Source organism: Protopterus annectens, chromosome 1.part1 (genome assembly GCF_019279795.1).
Source record: "Protopterus annectens isolate FY-2018-M chromosome 1.part1, PAN1.0, whole genome shotgun sequence".
NCBI classification, from domain to species: Eukaryota; Metazoa; Chordata; order Ceratodontiformes; family Protopteridae; genus Protopterus; species Protopterus annectens.
In genome coordinates this window covers 1,833,623,226-1,833,644,347 of record NC_056726.1, presented here as the reverse complement: position 1 = coordinate 1,833,644,347, position 21,122 = coordinate 1,833,623,226, and the positions used below count along the sequence as shown (strand labels likewise).

General features: G+C 44.2%; 1 protein-coding gene across 1 annotated transcript in view; it reads right to left on the bottom strand.

The window, feature by feature from the left end:
- LOC122812639 (tRNA selenocysteine 1 associated protein 1) overlaps positions 1–21,122 on the bottom strand; it is a 633,267-nt gene that overhangs the window by 53,844 nt on the left and 558,301 nt on the right. The window contains exon 8 of the mRNA XM_044084823.1: positions 20,137–20,170. Within this exon, the coding sequence (XP_043940758.1) occupies positions 20,137–20,170 (34 nt within the window). The remainder of the gene's footprint in view (positions 1–20,136; positions 20,171–21,122) is intronic.

Below are 21,122 nucleotides of genomic sequence, written 5' to 3'. Positions count from 1 at the left end.
ATGTAGCAAGAGCAGGGCATTATGGGTGAGGGGAGGAGCTAGGAGCTCGGATCCATAGCTGGATAAACCATGCCGGTTCGGATCTGATATCGGATCCATAACCCACAGGTTGCAGACAAATGAATCTCCTACTTCAGATCACAAAGATCCCAACGACTAAGCACTTTCACAATAAGAATGGCTTCCATCAGAGTTACTTTGGTAAGTACAAACATTTAAATACCCCATCCCCTAACTGCTGACCAATCCACATTGACTGTCATCATCGCAAAAATTTAAAAAACAGTTGACTATACATGATAATATAAAAACATAATTGAACCAAGATACAAGATAAAAATGCACTTGTACAATATGCTAAAAGATATAAAATGTGATGCTGACATACGTGGCTAAATATATAAAAAAAATACATTTTATTTAATCACATTTGCTTTAGCCTTAAGTGTAGGAAGAATAGCAATACTGTCATTGAGGCCAGGTGGATGCATAGCATTTAGCCTAAGTTGCCACATGGTCTCCAAATTTTCCACCTTTAGTTTCAAGTCACCACCTCTTTCACTACTTTTCACCTTGTCAATGACAAAGAAAGAAGACCATGGAGACCATGTAGGAACTTAGGCTAAATGATATGCATCCACCTGGCCTCGATGACAGTATTGCTGTTCTGCCTACACTTAAGGCTAAAGCAAATGTGATTAAATAAAATTTCTTTTTTATATATTTAACAACGTATATCAGCATCACATTTTATATCCTTAAGCATATTGTACAAGTGCATTTTTATCTTGTATCTTGGTTCAGTTATGTTTTTATATTTCATGTATAATCAACTGTTTTTTTTTAAATGTTTGCGATGATGTCATTCAATGTGGATTGGTCAGCAGTTAGGGGATGGGGTATTTAAATGTTTGCACTAACCAACGTTACTCTGATGAGGCCATTCTTATGGTGAAAGCACTCAGTCGTTGAGATATTTGTGTTTTATGCTATTAAATCGGTGAAACCACGTTTGTGTTGGGACTTTTTTTTATTTTTATTTCATTAATAGAACTTATTGGCAGGATAGATTTGTGTCCCAAAGACTCCCACATCTGTGGAATAAACTCCCTCTCCATGTAAAGTAGAGTACCTCTCTAGCGCTCTTTAAGAGTAACCTGATGACTGGATAGGAAACAGAAAATACACCCCTGGGATCCCACCTGTGTCCCTGCTGGACAGAGGAAACAGCCACGGACCTTTAAGGGAACATGGGAGAAATTCTTGGCTAGGCTTATAATGGCATCTGGGCCAATAGCCTAGTATCATCCTATGAACCTATGGCTAGCTGGATCAATTTGTTCATTAGAGACAAGTGAGAAAAACAAACGAGATCAGGGGGTCATCTGTTAACCATGCCATTCCTCGGGGAGTGACCCTGTGAAGGGAGCAGGGTAAATTAACTACTGCATTGTCGAGGGGAGAGACAAAAAGGATGCAATAAGGTTGGTCCCAGTAAGGGAAGATCAATGCTGCCAGTGTTGGTATGTGGGACCACTTGTGAGGCATCAGGATAAGCCTGTTAAACCTGTCCGCGATTACACAGGATGAAACTGGGACGTGCGTTGGCTTCAGAAAGTGGTGTGAAGAAATCGCCTATGGCCTCTCGACAAAGCAGAGTGGAATGGGTTCCTCCCTGTTTATCTACGATACCACTGTCACACTGTGTATGGATATCACTCCCTTGGGAAGGACATCCCGAAAGTCCTGCAATGCTAGGAGGATTGCCGTCATCGCCAGGATGTTGATGTATAGATTAGCCTCTATACACGACCATGCACCTTGACCATCCTCCCTTTGAAATACCTCCCTCATCCTAGAAGGGAGGCATTGATGGTTACTACTCCTACCCCTGAGTCCATGTGAAAGGGGTGATCTTTTACCACAGAGGATGATGTAATCCACCAGGCAATGAATGTGCTATTTGCATATTTGACTGAGTTGAACTTTCACATATAATGAATAACCGTCAAACTACTGTACCACTAGGGTCCACTGGAGTAACTCATGTGGTACCTAGTTGGATGATTGCAGAAGCCATTAGACCAAACATCCATAGGATCAACTTCACTGGGGAAGAGGGATGATGAAGCACTTGCACTGCTACAAGATGCAAGGATGAAACCATGCTTTGGGAAAGACTGAATCTGTAAACTGGTACTGAGGTGACATCCAGTGAACTCTGTTTGTTGTGTAAGTGTATGGTGGCATTTGTGAAAATTCACTGTTAGCCCTAATTTCTGCAACCATTGGAACACAAAGTCTAGATTGGTGTAAAAGTAGATGCTTGGAGGCAGCAGTTAGGAGCCAGTCATTGAGATAGGGGAAAAGTACACTTGTGTACACTTACCATAAATGCAGATGTTCGAGTGTATTCACTGTTGCAGTCATTACATTCGGGTAATCCTGCTGGCAGGTTGCCCTCAGTCGGCCTGAATTCCAAAGTCTTGGGTCCTGCGTCGGCTGCTGTCACCCCTTCCCTGACGTCAGGCCGTCAGGGGTATAAAAAAAGCAGCCAACGCCATTTTCTTCAGTTTTTCTTGCCCCAGATGTCCGGTGCCCCCTGAAAGGGTAGCCAAAATTTATATATATAAAAATACATGCACCAATATAAACTTTACCTTCATCTACAAGCAAATACACCACATAGGTTGTATAAATCAGAGAAAGAAAGATAAGTTCCAGCAGAAAAAAGGGGGGGGGGTGGTGGGTGGGTAACCTGGACTGCAACAGTGAATACACTTGAACATCTACATTTATGGTAAGTGTACAAAACTGTACCATGTTCTTCGTGTTTCACTGTTGCAGTCATTACATTTGGGTAGAGTCCCAAAGCTATGGTTGGGAGGCTGGAGCTAAACAGCATTAGGAGTGGCTATGAGGCCCTGCAGAACTGCAGTGGCAAAGCCTGCCCTGGATTTAGAGTAAAGTGGCAGATGATGGTGCTTTGTTAAGGTGTGAACTGAACTCAAAGTAGCAGCCTCTAAAATGTCTTTGGTTGGTACTCCCCTGAGAAAGGCTGCTGAAGTGGATGCGGCTCTGGCTGAATGTGGCCTAATGCCATTAGGCACTGGCTTGCCATGGTGAAAATAGCAGAAATGAATGCAGGGGCCTATCCACTTTGAAATAGTATGCTTTGAGATGGCCTTTCCTTGTGATCCTGCAGCATATGCCACTAGTAATTGCTCTGTCTTCCTGAAAACTTTGGTTCTGTCCAAGTAGAATCTAAGCTGTCTGTGTACATCCAAGGAATGCAGAATTCTCTCCCCCTTGTTCTGTGGATTTGGATAAAAAGTTGGCAGATGAATAGTTTGGTTAGGAGCCACACTGGACACCACCTTAGGCATAAATGTTGGGTTTGTCCTCAGAAAAACTCTGTCTGGATAAAACATGAAAAAAGGTTCCACAGCCATGAGTGCCTGTAGCTTTGAAACTAGTCTTGCAGAAGTTATTGCTAGGAGCAGAGCTGTTTTTCAACATGAAAACTTTATATCAGCAGTAGTAGCTGGCTCAAAAGGAGGCAGGGTGAGTTTTTCCAAGACATACTTGAGGTCCCATGCAGGTATTGGTGATCTCCTTGGAGGCCTTAAATTGTTGGCTCCTCTGAGGTACTGCTTTAATAAAGGATGAGAAAAGATAGGCCTTTGTCCAGCATCTCAGTTAAGTATTGCAAAATCTGAGGAATATTTGGTACAGCTGTATCAGTTCCTTGTGCCTGGTTCCAAGCACAGAATCTCTTCCATTTTCCAGCATAAGATTTTCTAGTACTAGGCCTTCTGGCTTCCAAAATGACATCCATCACAGCTTTACTGAGAGGTGTGCTTTGTACATTATCCGCCATGTTGTCAAGTTTAAAGTCCTGAGTTGGCTGTGCAGGATCTGATTGTTTTGCTGGGATAGTACATGGGGTATTTGAGGTAAGGTCCAAGCTGGGCACTGAGACAAGTTCCTTAGGATTGGATACCAGTACTGGCGGGGCCAGTCTAGGGCAATCAGTATCATCTTTGGCTTCTCCTGTCTGACCTTTAGGAGTAACTTGGGGAGGAAAGGCATATACTGATAGGTTTTTCCAGCTGAAAGATAGGGCGCCCACTTTCCATGCTTGTCTGTGATAAGTCCTTGTGCAGAATCTTTTTAGTTGGTAGTTGTGAGGGGAGGCAAATAAATCCATGTCTGGGCATCCCCATTTCCTTGTTATCATGCTGAAGACTTGTGGATCCAGCTGCCACTCGTGGGGATCCATGAGGTTTCTGCTTAGTTCATCTGCCAGAGTATTTTCCTTTCCTGGCAGGAATTGTGCCTGCAGATGTACTTGGTAAGTCAATGCTATGTCCCACAAAGTCATGGCTAATCTGCAAAGGGGTAAGAATGCGTGCCCCCCTGCTTGTTTATATACCACACGACCGTGGTGTTGTCTGTCTTTATCAGTAGTTGTCCCAGATGAAGTAGGTCATTGAAGGCTGTCAGGGCATTTTGAACAGCTAGCATCTCTTTTTGATTGATATGTAGATGCATTTGGTTTGAGGACCATGTGCCCTGAATGCATCTTCCTGCCATGTGGGCCATGCAGGCATAATCTGATGCATCCGTTGTTAGTGTCTGCCTGACTGGGGGTAATGTGAATGGCTGTCCCTTGTTCTGGTGACAAGTCTTCACCCACCATCGAAACTCCTGTTGCAGGCGGGGAATGATAGTAATCATTGTTTCCAGGCTGTGGCAGTGTTGAGTCCAAACACTTTTTAGGTACCATTGAAGTTTCCTCATATGCAGTCTTGCATATGGAATTAGTAGGATGCTGGATGCCATGAAACCCAAAGCCTGCAGAATTTTTCTTGCAGATAACTGGGCCTTTGTTGCCAACATTTTGAAATAGGTAGTCAGTTGCCTTTGTTTGTCTGGCGTGAGATAAGCCATCTGGGCAGTTGTATTTAAGCTTGCACCCAGGAATATTATCTCTTGAGAGGGTACTAGTTTTGATTTCTTTTCGTTGACTGTGTACCCTAGGCATGTTAGAAGTCTTTTCACAAACGCCAGATGCTGTAGAAGAATGTCTTTGTTCACTGCTTGAATTAGACAGTCGTCCAAGTAAGGATATATTTGTATTCCTCTTTGTCTGCAAAATGCAATTACTGGTGCCAGGCACTTTGTAAAGACCCTGGGCGCAGTAGATAAGCCAAAGGGCAGTGCAGAGAATTGGTAATGCATTGAGCCAGCCTTGAATCTGAGGTATCTCCTGCATGATTTTCTGATTTGGACATGCAGGTATGCCTCTTTTAGGTCTAAAGTCACAAGCCAAGCGTTCTTGCCCAGCATGGGCAGAAGCTGCTGCAAAGTCAACATTTTGAATTTTGGTATATCCAGGAATGTGCTCAGAATAGATAGGTCCAGTATTGTTCTCCAGGCCTTGTCCTTTCTGGGTACCAAGAACAATCGAGTAAAATCTTTGTCCCTGCTCTTGCTCTGGTACTTGTTGAATGGCCCCCATGTCCATGAGGGATGAGACTTGCTTTTGTGCCTCTGCCCATTGATTTTTTGGCAGATCTGGCCAGCCGTTTGCCTTTGGCAGGGTATGGAAATGGAACTTGTAGCCTTGTGACACTATATTTAGAACCCACTTGTCCTGGGTTATAACGTGCCAATTTTGAGAAAAAAGTGCTAATTTTCCCCCTAAGGGTGTTGCCAGGAGATAAGTGCTTGGTGCAGGCAGGGGGAAGTCATTGGGACTGTTTCTTGCATGGTTGTGATATGTCTTCTCCAACTTTGGAGGTAGAAGCACCCCATTGCTTTGACCTGTATGAACCTTGTGCCTGGGATCTGCCTCTAGGGCATCTGGATATGCCCCTTTGAGGTCTGTCTGACACAGGAAAGGACCAGTTCTTTGTAGGCCAGTGTCTACTAAACCTAGGTGGCTGTACTTGTAAAAAAATCTTTGACAGTTTGCATAGACTTAGCTTTGCCCTTCATTTTCTTTAACACCTCTTCTGCCTTAACACCAAACAAAGTATCATGCTGTAAAGGTGCATCTAATAATTTAACTTTGACATGATCAGGCAGATTTTGTTCCTTTAACCAAGCATGCCTCCTAATTACAGAACCTGTAACTGCGGCCCTGCAGGAGTCCTCCAAAGAATCAAAACCACATTGCAAAGTATGCTTTCCAACTTGTTCAGCTGCATGCAATAAATCCTGTATTTCCTTGTTTTCTGCACATTCAGAGTTTAACAACATTTTCTGTTTAAGCAATGCCATGACATGTTGCTGATATTTGAGCATATGAAACTTGGAAAGTTTAGCTGCTTTAGCCCTGGAGAAGGCCTTAATAGACATAGAAGCAGGGGGTCTAGCTGCCCCACGTGCAGGAGTAGAGATGTCCAATGGAATGGTGTCGGACAAATCTTGTGCGCCTGCTTCTTCGGTAGGAATTTCTGCAGCCGACTCAACTGGGGCCTCTGTGGCCTCGGTTGTCGGAGGCATGCTTTCGGCAGAAGGAAGAACCGAGGACTCGGTTTCAGCCGAAACCGAGACACTCGTGGTAGGCCTAACAGTGGTTTCAGCCGAAACCGCGGGCCGCAAGTGTCGGTCCTTTTCCTTGCGTTTTTTGGCTAAATGTGTAGTCGGAGTCTCCGACGGCATTTTATATGCAAAAGTGGGACCAAAAAACTCTTCTGCAAACTCCGACCGACGTCTAAGTGTCCGTCGGTTGAAGGAAGCACAGGCTAAACAAGCTGATACGTCGTGGTCTGGGCCTAAGCAAGGAAGGCAGTAAGAGTGGAAATCCTTATGAGGTATTTGTTTCCCACAAGTTAAACAATTATTTACTTTGTCTGACATCGGCTGAGGCAAGAAAGAGTCCCCAACGGGGTACTTAGCTTTTTTAGAAGTCTTCGGTAGCTGAAATCTCTGGATCTGACCGACTGGCACTTGCGAACAGCTTCTGCTTCGGGCACCGCGCGGCAAGAAAGACTGAGGAAAATGGCGTCGGCTGATGCCTTTATACCCCAGGAGCTATGACGTCGGGTGAAGTGCGACATCAGCCGAGGCCAGACCCAGACTTTGGAATCCGGCCGACCGAAGGGCTGCCTGAGGCAGGACAACCCATATGTTATGACTGCAGATGCATCCTTGAAGGACATCTAACAGTTTAAGGCCCTTATAGCCAAGGTACCAGATGTGTAAACCTTTTTCCCCATCTATCCAGTGCCCTAGAATCTCTGTCAGAGGGGGTAGGGTTTTTTGCAGTGGAAGCCTTAACTCCTTTGGGACCCTGTGAAATAGTTTCTGGGTCTGCAGAAGGGTTTTTAAAAAGGAATTTATGAGACTCGGGAACCCTGTAATATCTGTCGGGCTTAACAGGAGCTGGAGGTAATGAGTCAGGGGTAAGACTAGACTCTGAAAACACATCTACAATGTCTAACATAGGTGGAATGGCTACAGGTCTGTGTTGAGGTAGTAAAAGGAAATCCCTGAGCCTCTTTTTAGATTCTGAAAAATCTTGGCTCTCCCAGTGGAAATGCTCCCTCATGGTATGCAAGGTTTCCCCAAAAGAATAGTCCTCTGGGGGAGAAGCTGAAGGTATAGATTCTTCAGCATCAGAATCCTCATAGGGGGGAAGAGAATATTCCTGATCAGAAAAGGAATCAGAAGAAATAGAAACCTGATCTGAAGATTCAGTCAGTCTCTTGCCTAGGCCTCTTATCAGGAGGGGGATGGGAACCCCTGATCAAGGTAATCAAGTCTTCGGCCATTTTGAGCATCTGTTTTTTGGGCATAGAGGCCTGTCCACATGGCTCTTGAGTTTGTTTCTTTGCTTTAGAAAGTGCTTTAGTCTTTGCCTTTGAAGCTGAAGTCGGTTTAATGTAAAGATGTTTAGGTCTGAATACACCCTCAGAAGCTGGTGCCTGCTCAGCGGCTCCAGACCCATCTGAAGGAATAGTATCCGAGGCTCCAATGCCTTGAGTTTCCAGCGGCATAGCCGACTCCACATGGGAGTCGGTAGCGGCCTGCGACTCTAAAGTAGCGGGCGTCAGGGGCTGCGAAAGCGCCTCCTTGAGAATTGGCAAACAGACGACTGGCATAGGAGAAGCTTTGTCGTCGGTTTTGAACCTCGGTTGTTTATCTCTCTCCTTTTCTTTGCATTTTTTGTGAACTCTGGTAGTCGGATGGCTATCAGATGACATTTCTGGATAATTAAACTGGCGTCCAAAATAGTTTAAAGCAAAATCATACCGACGCTTAATAATGCGTTGGTTAAATCTAGTACAAAACTGACCACCACAAATGTTGTGATCAGGGCCTAGGCAAGGAATACAGTAAGAATGAAAGTCCTTATGAGGTATTTGCTTTCCACAAGAAATAGAATTTACTTTTTCTGACGTCGGTCTGGAGCAAGAAAAAAAAAGTTTCCTCAATGGGGTACTTAGCTTTATTGAAGACTTTGGATCTGAAATTCGAACACGAAAATTTCAGGAGTCGGCCGACTGGCACTTGCAAACTGCTTCTGCTTTGGGCACTGTGCAGAAAGAAAGACTGAAGAAAATGGCGTTGGCTGCTTCTTTTATACCCCTGACGACCTGACGTCAGGGAAGGGGTGACAGCAGCCGACGCAGGACCCAAGACGTTGGAATTCAGGCCGACTGAGGGCAACCTGCCAGCAGGATTACCCAAATATAATGACTGCAACAGTGAAACACGAAGAACATCCTGGACTTCTAGCAAACACAAGTGCAGTGTCACAACTGCCATGATCTTTGTGTACACTCTGGAGGCTGAGGTGAGACTGAAAGGCAGAGCTCTGATTTTGTAGTGAGTGGCTCCAAGCCAGAAATGGAGAAATCTTCTGGACTGCCTCTCCATCTTCCCATGATGGTGAGCATCTTGGAGATTTATTCAGCATATCCAATCATTCTTCCTCAGCAGAGGTAAGATGACTGAAGACTGACCATCTGGAATTTTGTCTGTTTCACAAACTGATTCAGAGGACTGAGATCCAAAACTGGTCTGAGGTCCTGTCTTTTTTTGGTAATAAAGAATCTCAAGTAGACTTTGGATTCTAACTGGTCTTAAAGGACTGGCTGGATGACTTTCTAGTAGCTTTGAAATTTCTACTGCTGCTGGTTCCCACTGACTGGGTGGAACACTGGGAATGTTGCTATTTTTCTGAGGTGAAAGGAAAAAAGTAAATGAGTAGCTTCTGGAAATTATCTTTACCACCCAGGAATCTGTGGTTACATCCTGCCAGGCTTGAGGGGGTAAAAGACAAGTTCCCCCGACTACTTCCAGAGTGTAGCAGTCAGGCAACTGTTCAGGGACACTTGTACTTGAAAGAACATCGGAAGCCCTGATTGTACTGTCTGCCTCTGCCCCTAGGGCAACATCCATTTGAGTTATCCCCACTTCTGCCACGAGGAAGCCTACCTCCAGGACAGTCTTGATAAGAGCTCTGAGATTTTTGGAACCACATTTTCTTTCCCATTCTATGACTCCAAAAAAAGGATCTTTGAGGAGTGGAGAAACTAATTACCACAGCAGAGTGTCTTACCATCCTGCTGACTCCTGGTAAGTGTGTCTTTCACTTTGGGTCTAAAAAGTGTGGATCCGTCAAAGGAGGCATTAACAAACGATGTCATGAATCTTTCCACAAAGTCCCAAAGACACATGCAGGCATGACAGCAAATAGTGATGCTGTGCCATCAGTTGCCTTGGACAGCAGATGCACGGCTGCACTGGAGATTGACTACAAGGTACAGTAGATAACTGGGAGTTATAACTGCCTTCTGGAGATCCCCAGGTAATATACCTAAAAGGGATTTGTAGACTTCCTTAGTCAAATTCCTATGGAATATGGTCACATAAGCTAAATAATTCAGTAATCTGACATCAAATGTCATTGAAGCATAAGTCCATTTTCCAAACCTGTTCATCACCCTACACCCCCTGATAGGGGAATGGATAGGGGATCTTCCTTTTGATAATTCCTTTTTTTGTGGCCTCTACCACCATAGCATCTACTTGACATTTGCTCCAATGTTTTCTATCTTTTGGAGATGCCAAAATTCTATCTGCTTTCTTAGGAATAGGGCCCACCACATCAGGATCCTTCCAAGCCCGTTGTATCATAAGATCAATTAGAGAATCAATGAGGGATACCAGCCACAATGATGGTGAGCCAAAATGAAAAGCTTCCAAGAACACAGTTTCATTAGGTGAGGGAAGGTGGGTAGACTATCCCCCTTTCTGCTTCATTAATTCAAGGATTTTGCCAAATGCGATGTTTTCAGAGGGGGAGGGTGGGCCTCACATTCACCCAAATCTGTGTCTTCTGTGAAAGATTCTGGGAATGAATCTATGTGCTTCTGTCTGCAAGTCTGCTGCTTATGTACAATTTCTGGGGGAGGATCAGATGGGTCAGAGTCAGACTGGGAGCTGTTACAGCATGAAATCTCTGGAGCAAGTGGTTCTAATAGTAATTTGGGGTAAGACGAGAAGAGGAAAAAGAGCCAAAATCCTTTGGGGGCTTGGGAGGTACTGAACTGGTTGAGGGCGTCTTCTCCTTATTCCTGGCTAAGACCCTGTGAAAACCTTGAAAGCAGAGGACACAAATTGGCTCCAAAAGACCTGCCCCATCTAACGACAACAGGGATTCCTTGGCACCGACACTCTCCTTTCCCAATGCTGATTTTAAATCCAAGATGTTGGGAGTAGATGTTCCATATGGTAGGAACGGCTCCAATAATCTCAGTGTCGAACGATGGTGCTGACACTTCTGCTCCAAGTCTCTCCTAGGACCATATGACATTACTAGGCTAATGGCCTACCCAAGAGTTTATCCCCAAAAAAGAAACCTCAGTTAGCACGTGTTGTGCCTGTCAATGAGGGACACAGGTGGAACCTCTGGGACAAATTTGCAGTTACCCATCCACACATCAAGGTTGTACTTGAAGAGGGTCAGCGACACACTCTGATGTGCACGGGAAGTCTATTCTAGAGACAGAGAAGCCTCTGGGAGACAAACCTGTCTCTCCAGCAGGTTTTGTTAATGTTGCATATTAAATTTAGGCCTTTTGAGCAGGTAATGCGCAAGGCGTCAGACTTACGGACATGCATCTCTAGTAGGGCAGGGTCCAAGATTGCCTTGTAGGCGAGACACAGTTCACCTCTGAGCAATCTGTACAATACCGAGTAGAGGGATAGTGATTTGAGCCTGTCCACATAGGACAGGTGTTGGAAGCCATGGATTCTCTTTGTGATGTATTTCTGTGGCATTTCCAGCTGGTGCAGGTGTTTGGAGAGGTACATACCAAACTGGGCACTGTATTCAATTACTGGCCTAATGAGGGAGGAGTACAAAGAGGTAATCTCTTTTTTTTCTGGGTGTAATCCCTTTACTTATGAGATGAACCAAGTAAAAAGCTTTTCTGACCACTGCTGCTACATGATGGTTGAATGTGAGATTGCTGTGATCCTGTGTACCCAAGTCTCTCACCACAGGTTGTGTGCTTAGGGGGTTGACATTGATGTGGTAATCAGTAGGGGCCGTATTTTGTACGAATGGTATGATAATACATTTTTTTGCATTTAACTTAAGGCCATGACTTTAGCACTAGTCATTTGTTGATGCGATACCCCCTTCTAGTATGTTATCATCTGGGGAATCACTGACAGCACCCAACTTACAGCTGTCTGCAAACTTGGTCAACCACAGGCCTTTTGTCTTTGCCTGGACCTCTGAGAAGTAGATGCCAAACAGTAGGGGTCCCAAGACAGACCCCTGAGGAACACCACTAGTGACAGGTCTGCTGAGGAGGTGGGAGGCACCTACTTTGTCCTTGTGGGTCCGTTCGGTGAGCCAGTTGGCCACCCACCTGATGAGATAGGGATTTTAGCCAAGTTGTGTTTTAGCTTTTCGATGATGCCTGAGTGGGGGATTGTGTCAAAGGCATTGGCCAAGTCAAGGTAAGCTGTTTGCACTGACTTTTCCTCTTCCAGGGCCTTTGTGACAGTCTCAAAAAAGTCAACCAGATTCAACAGGCCAGTTCTGCCCTTGACAAATCCGAAACGGGTGGGGTCAAGTGCTTGGAGATCGCTTATGTCCTTGTTTATGAGGTCCATAATAATACGCTCCATGGCTTTATACACCAGATTCGTCAAGCTAATGAGGTGATAGTTTCCAGGGACAGTGGTTGCAGCACCTTTGTGCAAGGGGATGACAATGGCAGTTCTCCTCCTGATCAGACTGCTTTGGTGTCAAGACAGAACAATGCTGTCCTTATTGAAGTATCTAGAACTGTCAACCCCGACAAAGGCACTTTAGTGCAGGACTGAACCTAGGTGACCAATGGTAGAGTAGGGTTGACCAGTACCAGAGAAAGAAAGAGAAGGACAGACAGGACCTATACTCTGTATGGATCCAGCTGGTGGTACCAAGAAAACCCCCAGGTGGATCTGAGTCTTAAGAAACTTCATCATCCTGTCAACATGCTGCTCAGTGATACTCTGGGATGACTAGGAGAAGGAAGCCAGAGAGGGTGGTCTGGAGAATCTTCTTTCTTGAAGGATTGGAAAATGTAGCCCCGGGCTCACTGGTTTTGGAGAGAACCAGGAAGGAGGGGAACAGGACCAAAGCAGAGGATCTGATGGTCAGACCTCCTATCCAACTTCCGATCAAGTTCGACAGGTACCGTTGATCCAGAGAACGTTTCCTGGTTAAATCTGAAGAGCCTTTTACAACTTTATCTGATTTGTCCTTTTTTCTGTCTTTATCCTTGGCGTCTTCTCTGGATTTAGTCTATTCCATCTTTTTTGATGGTGAGGCTGAAGAAAAGGAGCCTGAAGTAGCTAAATTGTCTGTCTGTGGAGAGAGCAAACCTTTCACTACTAATTGTTCTCTTCTAGTCTGAAGGGCCCATGCACTGAAGATCATAGGACTGACAACCTATGTCTAGGTGGGAAGGACCAAGCCAGTATATACAGAGCAGGTGTAGGTCCTGAGGAACAGGTTCTGCCATGATATGAACATTTTTGAGAATCTGACATGGTGTGGTTGAAAACAAAACAAAAGATAATCTTACAGCAACAGCAGCAGCACCAACACTCTAGAATAAAGAAAACTAGTGAAAAAAACAGTTTGACTACTACCTACTAGAATCACTAACAAACCTGTATACTATCTAACTATATTAATTGACTATCATTTCTACTGTATACTACAAACCTAACTATCTCAAAAACCCATTATGTCTATGCAAATAATTTTGAAAAACTAGAGTGAGTTCAAAGGACTCTTGGTAGGGAATGAGTAATTGAGAAAAAGGATGCTCATCTGTAACAAAGGAACCCTAGAGAATACATCTGAAGTCTTCAGCGACAAATAAGATCTGAGGTATTAGGGTGGAGTACAGGGAATTATGGGTAGGAGAGAAGTCAGAGCCATGGAACCGAACTTCAGAGTTGGTGCCAAGGTTGGATCAGACAATCCATGTGCTGAACCAGATGACAATATACAACAATGGATCAGAAATTACAGAGGATGTTCTCTTTCTTGTTGTACAAAAATGTACTCGCCACAAAAGTTTTTGCATCTCATGCATTTTCTTGTAACCTATCCAAATGAACTTCTGCAGTTAAAAACATGATTATTCTTAAAGCTTCTGCAGCTCACGGTCTTCATTCTGTATTCAACGTTTCATCTATTAGTTGTTAAAGATACTCATATTGTTACTTAACAAGGAATATATTCTACATTCCTGAATATTATTTACGAAGATACCAACCAAGATCGAATTGAAGGGTGATTCCTGTGTTAACCCACTGGGCGGGCATTGCCTGCTCTATGGTATGACAGCCCATCGTCACATTTTATGTCCTACTGCGTATTTAGGCATGACACCAACATATGTAACTCCATATGAATTACAGGAGGAGTCAGTTCTAGGCACATTGCAGGTGCTGCGAAAAGCACTTCTGGCTAACAAAGGGTGAAACAATATTAATTCCATGAACTTTAATCATACCGTGACTTAAGAATCGGGTCCATTCCCGTCATGGTATTAAGAAAGTACAGTTTTGTACCTACCATAAATGTAGATGTTCGAGTGTTCACCCTGCTGCAGTCATCACACTTCGGTTATCCTGCCGTCAGGCAGTCCCGCAGCCGGCCTGAGTTCCAAAGTCTTGGTCCGACGTTGGTTGCTGTCGCTTCTTCCCTGACGTCAGTGCGCCAGGGGTATATGAGAGGCATCCAACGCCATTTTCTTCAATTTTTCTTGCCCCAGATGTCAGGTTCCCCCAATAGGTAGGCAAAATATATATTGCTATATAAAAATGTACATATAAAAATAAAACAATTTCTTCAGGCACAAACAAATACACCACAGAGGTTGTATAGGATAGAATGGTATAGATAAGTCCAACTAGTTCAGAGGGGATGGAGGGAGGGTAACCTGGACTGCAGCAGGGTGAACACTCGAACATCTACATTTATGGTAGGTACAAAACTGTACTATGTTCATCGTGTTATCCTGCTGCAGTTATCACACTTGGGTTGAATCCCAAAGCTAAGGATGGATGGTGGAGTTAAACAGGGTTAGAAGAAGCTAGTAGGCCCTGCAAAACTGCAGTGGCAAAACCAGCTCTAGTCTTAGAATTTAAAGGCAAGTGATAGTGTTTGGTGAAGGTGTGCACTGAACTCCAAGTTGCAGCTTCCAGAATATCCTTGGTTGGCACCCCCCTGAGAAAGGCTGCTGATGTAGCTGTAGCCCTGGTGGAGTGGGACCTAATTTTAGCAGGTACCGGTTTCCCACGATGCGTGTAGCAGGAACGTATGCAATGTCCTATCCTTTTTGAAATGGTCTGCTTTGAGATAGCTTTTCCTTGTGATCCTGCAGCATAGGCTACAAAGAGCTGGTCAGATTTTCTGAAAGCCTTAGTTTTATCCAAATACTAACGTAATTGCCTGTGAATGTCCAAAGAGTCCACGAGTCTTTCTCCTTTGTTCTGGGGATTTGGGAGAAAGGTGGGCAAGTGAATGGTTTGGTTTAGGGCCACACTGGATACCACCTTTGGCATAAAGGAAGGGTTAGTTCATAGAGAGACTCTGTCTTGACGAAAAATGAAGAAAGGCTCCACTGCCATTAGTGCCTGTAGCTCTGAGACTCTTCCAGCTGAAGTTATTGCTAGTAGCAAGGCAGTCTTCCATGAAAGAAATTTTAAATCAGCTGAAAAAGCTGGTTCAAAGGGCGGCAGTGTAAGCTTTTCCAGAACAAAGTTGAGATCCCAAGTAGGTGTTGGTGCTCTCCTGGGTGGTCTTATGTTCTTAGCCCCTCTGAGGTACTGTTGTAGGAGTGGATGTGAAAATAAAGGAGGATCCGTGTTGAAATTGCTGAGGCGTGGATCTTAATAGATGAAAAAAAAAGTCCTTTGTGCAACATCTCAGTTAAATATTATAGAATTTGAGGAATGTTTGGATCAAGGGGATTTTGGCCTTTAGCCTGGTTCCAGGCGCACAATCTTTTCCATTTGTCTGAATAGGTTTTCCTGGTGCTGGGCCTCCTGGCCTCCAGAATGACATCCATAACAGCTTTGGATAGAGGTGTTGGCTGGTTGTTTAAGTAATTTGCCATGCAGCCAGGTTTAAACTATTGAGCTGGCTGTGTAGAATTTGATTGTCTCGCTGGGTGAGCAGATGAGGAATTTGTAGTAAAATCCATGGTGGGCCGTGTGCCATGTTCCTTAGAATTGGATACCAGTGCTGGCGTGGCCAAGTCTGGTGCAATGAGTATAATTTGTGGCCTCTCTAATCTGACTTTCAGCAGTACCTTTGCTAGAAGAGGCAGTGGAGGAAAGGCATACACTGTTAATGTTTTCCAACTGAATGAGAGGGCGTCCACTTTCCAAGCTTGTGGGTGGAATGTCCTTGTGCAAAATTTTTGAAATTGGTAGTTTTGGGGGTTGGCAAACAGATCTATGTCTGGGCGTCCCCATTTTTAAGTTATCATTGCAAATACTTGTGGATCTAGTTTCCACTCGTGGGAATCCATGATGTTTCTGCTTAGGTCGTCTGCCAATGTGTTCTTATTTCCTGGCAGGAATTGTGCTTGTAGTTGAACTTGGTAAGACAGTGCTGTGTTCCACAAGGTCATTGATTGCCTGCATAGAGGGTAGGAATGTGTGCCCCCTTGCTTGTTTATGTACCACATTACTGTAGTATTGTCCGTCTTTATTATTAGTTGTCCTGGGTGTAAGAGGTCCTTGAAAGCTGTTAGGGCATTCTGTACTGCTAGCATTTCATTTTGATTGATACTCAGATGCCTTTGATCTGTAGCCCATTTGCCCTGAATGCACTGTCCTGCCATGTGTGCTCCCCAGGCATAGTCCGATGCATCTGTTGTCATAGTTTGCCTGGCCGTGGGTAAAGTGAAAGGCTGACCCTTGTTGAGGTGACATGCCTGTGCCCACCATAGAAACTTCTGTTGTAGGCAGGGAATGAGTGGTATCATTGTTTCCAAGCTGTGGCTGTGCTGAGTCCATACGCTTTTTCAGGTACCATTGTAATTTCCTCATATGCAGTTTTGCAAATGGTATTAGTAGTATGCAAGATGCCATGAATCCCAAGGCCTGCAGAATTTTTCTTGCAGGGAGTTGGGTCTTTGTTGCCATTATTTTGAAGTACTGAGTCAGCTGTTGTTGCTTGTCTGGCGTGAGAGAAGCCATCTGGGCCGTTGTATTCAAGCTGGCACCCAGGAATATTATGTCTTGAGAGGGCACTAGTTTTGATTTCTTTTCGTTTACTGTGTACCCTAGGCAACTTAGAAGGTGTTTGACAAATGCCAGATGCTTTAAAAGAATATCCTTGCCTTCTGCTTGAATAAGACAGCCGTCCAGGTATGGGTATATTTGAATTCCTCTGTCTGCAGTATGCAATTACTGGTGCCAGGCATTTTGTGAAGACCCAGGGCACAGTAGATAAGCCAAAGGGCAGTGCAAAGAATTGATAATGGGTTGAACCTGCAAGGAAGCGGCGGTATCCTCTGCAATTTTGTCTGATGGGGACATACAGGTATGCCTCCTTGAGGTCCAACGTTACTAGCCAAGCATTCTTGCCCAGCATGGGAAGAAGCTGCTGTAGTGTTAGCATCTTGAATTTTGGTACTTGCAGATAGGTGTTCAGAATTGAAAGATCCAGAATGGGTCTCCATGCTTTGTCCTTTCTTGGGACTAGAAAGTGTCTTGAGTAAAATCCTTGTCCTTGCTCCTGTGTAGGTACCTGTTGAATGGCTCTCATGTCCATGAGAGCTGTAATTTGTTTTTGTGCCTCTGCCCATTGATTTGGTGGCAGGTTTGGCATTCCTTTTATCCTTGGCAAGGTATGAAAGTGGAATCTGTATCCTTGTGAGACAATGTTTAGGACCCATTTGTCTTTTGTGATGATGTGCCAGTTGTCTGCAAAAAGTGCTAATTTTCCTCCCAAGGGAGCTGCCAAGAGAGATTTGCTTGGTAGTTTGAGGGTTGAGTCATTGTGTTTGTCTTCTGCTAGCTTGGGGCCTGTTTTCTCCTCCTTTCTGGGTAGCAGTACCCCATTGGCGAGGTTTGTAAGGGCCTTGTGACTGACCTCTGCCCCTTGGGCATCTATATTTGACCCTCTGTGATCTGTCAGAAGCTGGAAAGGACCAGTTTTTTGTTGGCCAATTTCTTCTGAAACAGGGGGGTTGTACCTGTAAAAAATCCTTGACCGTCTGCATAGACTTTGCCTTATCCTCCATTTTCTTTAAAACCTCTTCTGCTTTGACACCAAATAATACATCCTGCTGTAAAGGTGTATCCAATAATTTTGCTTTAACATGATCAGGTAAGGTTTGTTCTTTCAACCAAGCATGTCTACGTATGACAGACCCACTAACAGCTGCTCTACAGGAAGCTTCCAATGAATCAAATCCACATTGTAAAGTATGTTTGCCCACCTGTTCAGCTGCATGCAACAGATCCTGCATTTCCTTGAATTCAGACTGTTCAGAATGTGTGCTCAGTTTTTGTTTTAATTGATACATTAGGAATTGCTGACATTTCAGCATGTGAAACTGACAATTTAATGCTCTCATAGCCAGAGTAGCTGAGGTGTATATCTTCTTTCCCCATCTATATAGGGCTCTGGAATCCCTTTCAGAGGGCACAGGATTTTTAGCCATAAAAGTTTTAGCCCCTTTGGGACCCTGGGAAATTGTTTCTGGGTCAGCCAGAGGGTTTTTATAAAGGGATTTGTGTGAGTCAGGTACTCTGTAGTATCGGTCTGGTTTGGCTGGAGCAGGAGGTAGAGAGTCTGGATTTAGACTAGACTCCAAGTAAACATCATCCACAATGTCTAAAACTGGAGGGATAGCAAGTGGTCTGTGCTGGGGTAGTAAAAGGAACTCTCGGAGCCTTTTCTTAGAATCAAGAGTAGTCCTGGCCTTCCCAGTGGAAATGTTCCCTCATGGTATGTAAAGTTTCCCCAAAGGAGTAGTCTTCAGGGGGAGATGCTGAGGGAATAGTCTTCAGCATCAGAGTCTTCATAAGGGGGAAAAGCGTAATCCTGTTCCTCAGAAGCATCTGAGGAAACTGAAACCTGGTTAGAGGAAGGATAATCCTCCTCTTGTCTTGGTCTTTTATCTGGAGGGGGATGGGAACCCCTGATTAGGGTAATCAAATCTTCAGCCATCTTAAGCATCTGTTTCTTAGGCATGGGGCCTTGAACTGGAGACTGATGTACAGTCTTTTTTGGTTTTAATGGAGTTTTAAGCTTAGCATAAGATTTAATGGTGAGTGTAGTCGGTCTTAAGACACCTTCTGCAACCGAAGGTGTGTCTAATGCACCCAGATCTCCTTCTGCTCCTGTGTCGGAAGGTCCTAATGAAGATGGCTGCGACGGCCTAGTACACTTCGCTTGAGAATCCGAAGCTGTCTGGGGTTCCAATTCTGCGGTCGTCAGGGGCTGCATAGGCGCCTCACTGAAAACCGGAGAACCGGCGACAGGCCCAGCAGAGGCCTCGGAGTCTGGCTTGTTCCTAGGCTGCCTGTCCTTATCCTTGCATTTTTTATGCATGCCAGTCATCGGCTGCTCCAACGGCATGATATAATTAAATTTCCTACCAAAGCAATGTCGTGTGAAGTCAAAACGGCGTTTGATAGTTCGTTTATTAAACCTAGCACAAAACCGACAACCTGTGACGTCGTGGTCTGGGGCCTAGGCAAGGAATACAATAAGAATGAAAGTCCTTATGAGGTATTTGCTTCCCACAAGAAATGCAATTGTTAACTTTTTCTGACATAGGACTGAGGCAAGAAAACGTTCCCCAACAGGGTACTTAGCTTTATTGAAGACTTCGGACTGAAATTCGATTTGAAAATCTCAGGTGTCGGCTGACCGGCACTTGCGAACTGCTTTTGCTTCGGGCACCACACAGCAAGAAAGACTGAAGAAAATGGCGTCTTATGCCTCTTATATACCTCTGGCACACTGATGTCAGGGAAGAAGCGACAGCAACCGACGCCGGACCAAGACTTTGGAACTCAGGCCGGCTGCGGGACCGCCTGACGGCAGGATAACCCAAGTGTGATGACTGCAGCAAGGTAACACGATGAACATCCCAAAAGCCTTGGAGAAAGTAAATGGTGAGCTATCAAGCAGCTACAATATGCAATGTATCACAAAGTAAATTTCCTCAGTGTGATGAAAGTTTTCCGTATGGTATAGTGCTGCAGTTCATAAAGTCCACATTTACCAACCCTTTCCCCATGCGAAACCCACTTCCATGTCACAGTTCCCATACATCAAGATATATTTTATGCTGGGAAGAAATGCAAACATAGACCATTGGCACCAGTTCTACTTGGGTCTAAGCTTCTAAATTGTGTCTTGTGCTTGGGGATGGCATTAATCCAGGTGTCACCTACTTTATAAATGTGGCACCATACATAGCAATACACAGCTTAGAGGAAGCCCTCATCCATAGATCACAATTCCAACTTTAATGGGTAGAAGAAAACATCTTACTGAAATTCAAAAAATACCAAAGCACTTTCTGGTTTGATAAAACAGTAATAAAGTAAGCTTTAAAATAAATTTACCTTCTAACGCATCATCTCCAACTTCTTCATATACCTGATAAAAAAATGTATTACTGTCACTGAACTGCTTGTTTAGATCATTCAACATCTTAAAATGTTTAACTATGGGAACTTAAAATTTAAAAATTAGCTGTTAAGCTGAAACAGTACAGTGTTTTTCCCTGGGAATTTTTTGTCTGCTAACCATCATCCCCTCATCTTATCAAACATCACATCACACTGACTTGCAGTATTACTTATCACACCATGGGGGTGCCTCACTTTTCAAAGAAGATTAACCTTTTGTTTCCACAAACCTGGTGGCAACGTCGGAAATGAAAAGCAGACTGATGGAGGGCCATCATCCAGGCAGTCTTACAGAGTTTTCTATGCAGTTTCTAACTTTATAGACATGCAGCCCCAATAGATTACTGATAGGGACTAACTCCTACTTTAATGTACACTGAGCAAGAGGAGTATTCCAAGGACAGCAGAGTAATAGGCCAATGCCAACAAAAACAGCGCAACACACCATGCAGTGTAAAGCACTCTAATTTAACACATCAAGCAATGTACAAACATGTTTTCACGTTCAGAATAATCAGGCACTAAGGATTTCAGGGCACAGCTCCATATTTTAACCAGTGGGTTCTTTTGTTTAAAAATGCCAGTGCTGTTCAGTACAACAGAGGGACAACAGTTATGAAGTGGTACAATGTAAGTCTTGTTTTACAGAAATGCATACACCCTTCTTTGACAGAATGACAAATGCAGAAACACTGTAGGCTACTTATCTGGCTAAGATTTTCAAGAATTCTTTGTGTGGAAGGGGGGGGGGGAGGGGGACGACTGCCAAGAGTAAAAAAAAAAGAAGTTATATACTCACTATAACATTCCATGTTGGTAGTCCATCTCACCCTTCATTTTTACATATGGGGTCCGGAGCCGATCCTCGGCTCCGACTTGGCCGATTTACAAGCTGGAAGACTTCTGGTTGGCTTGTGGCT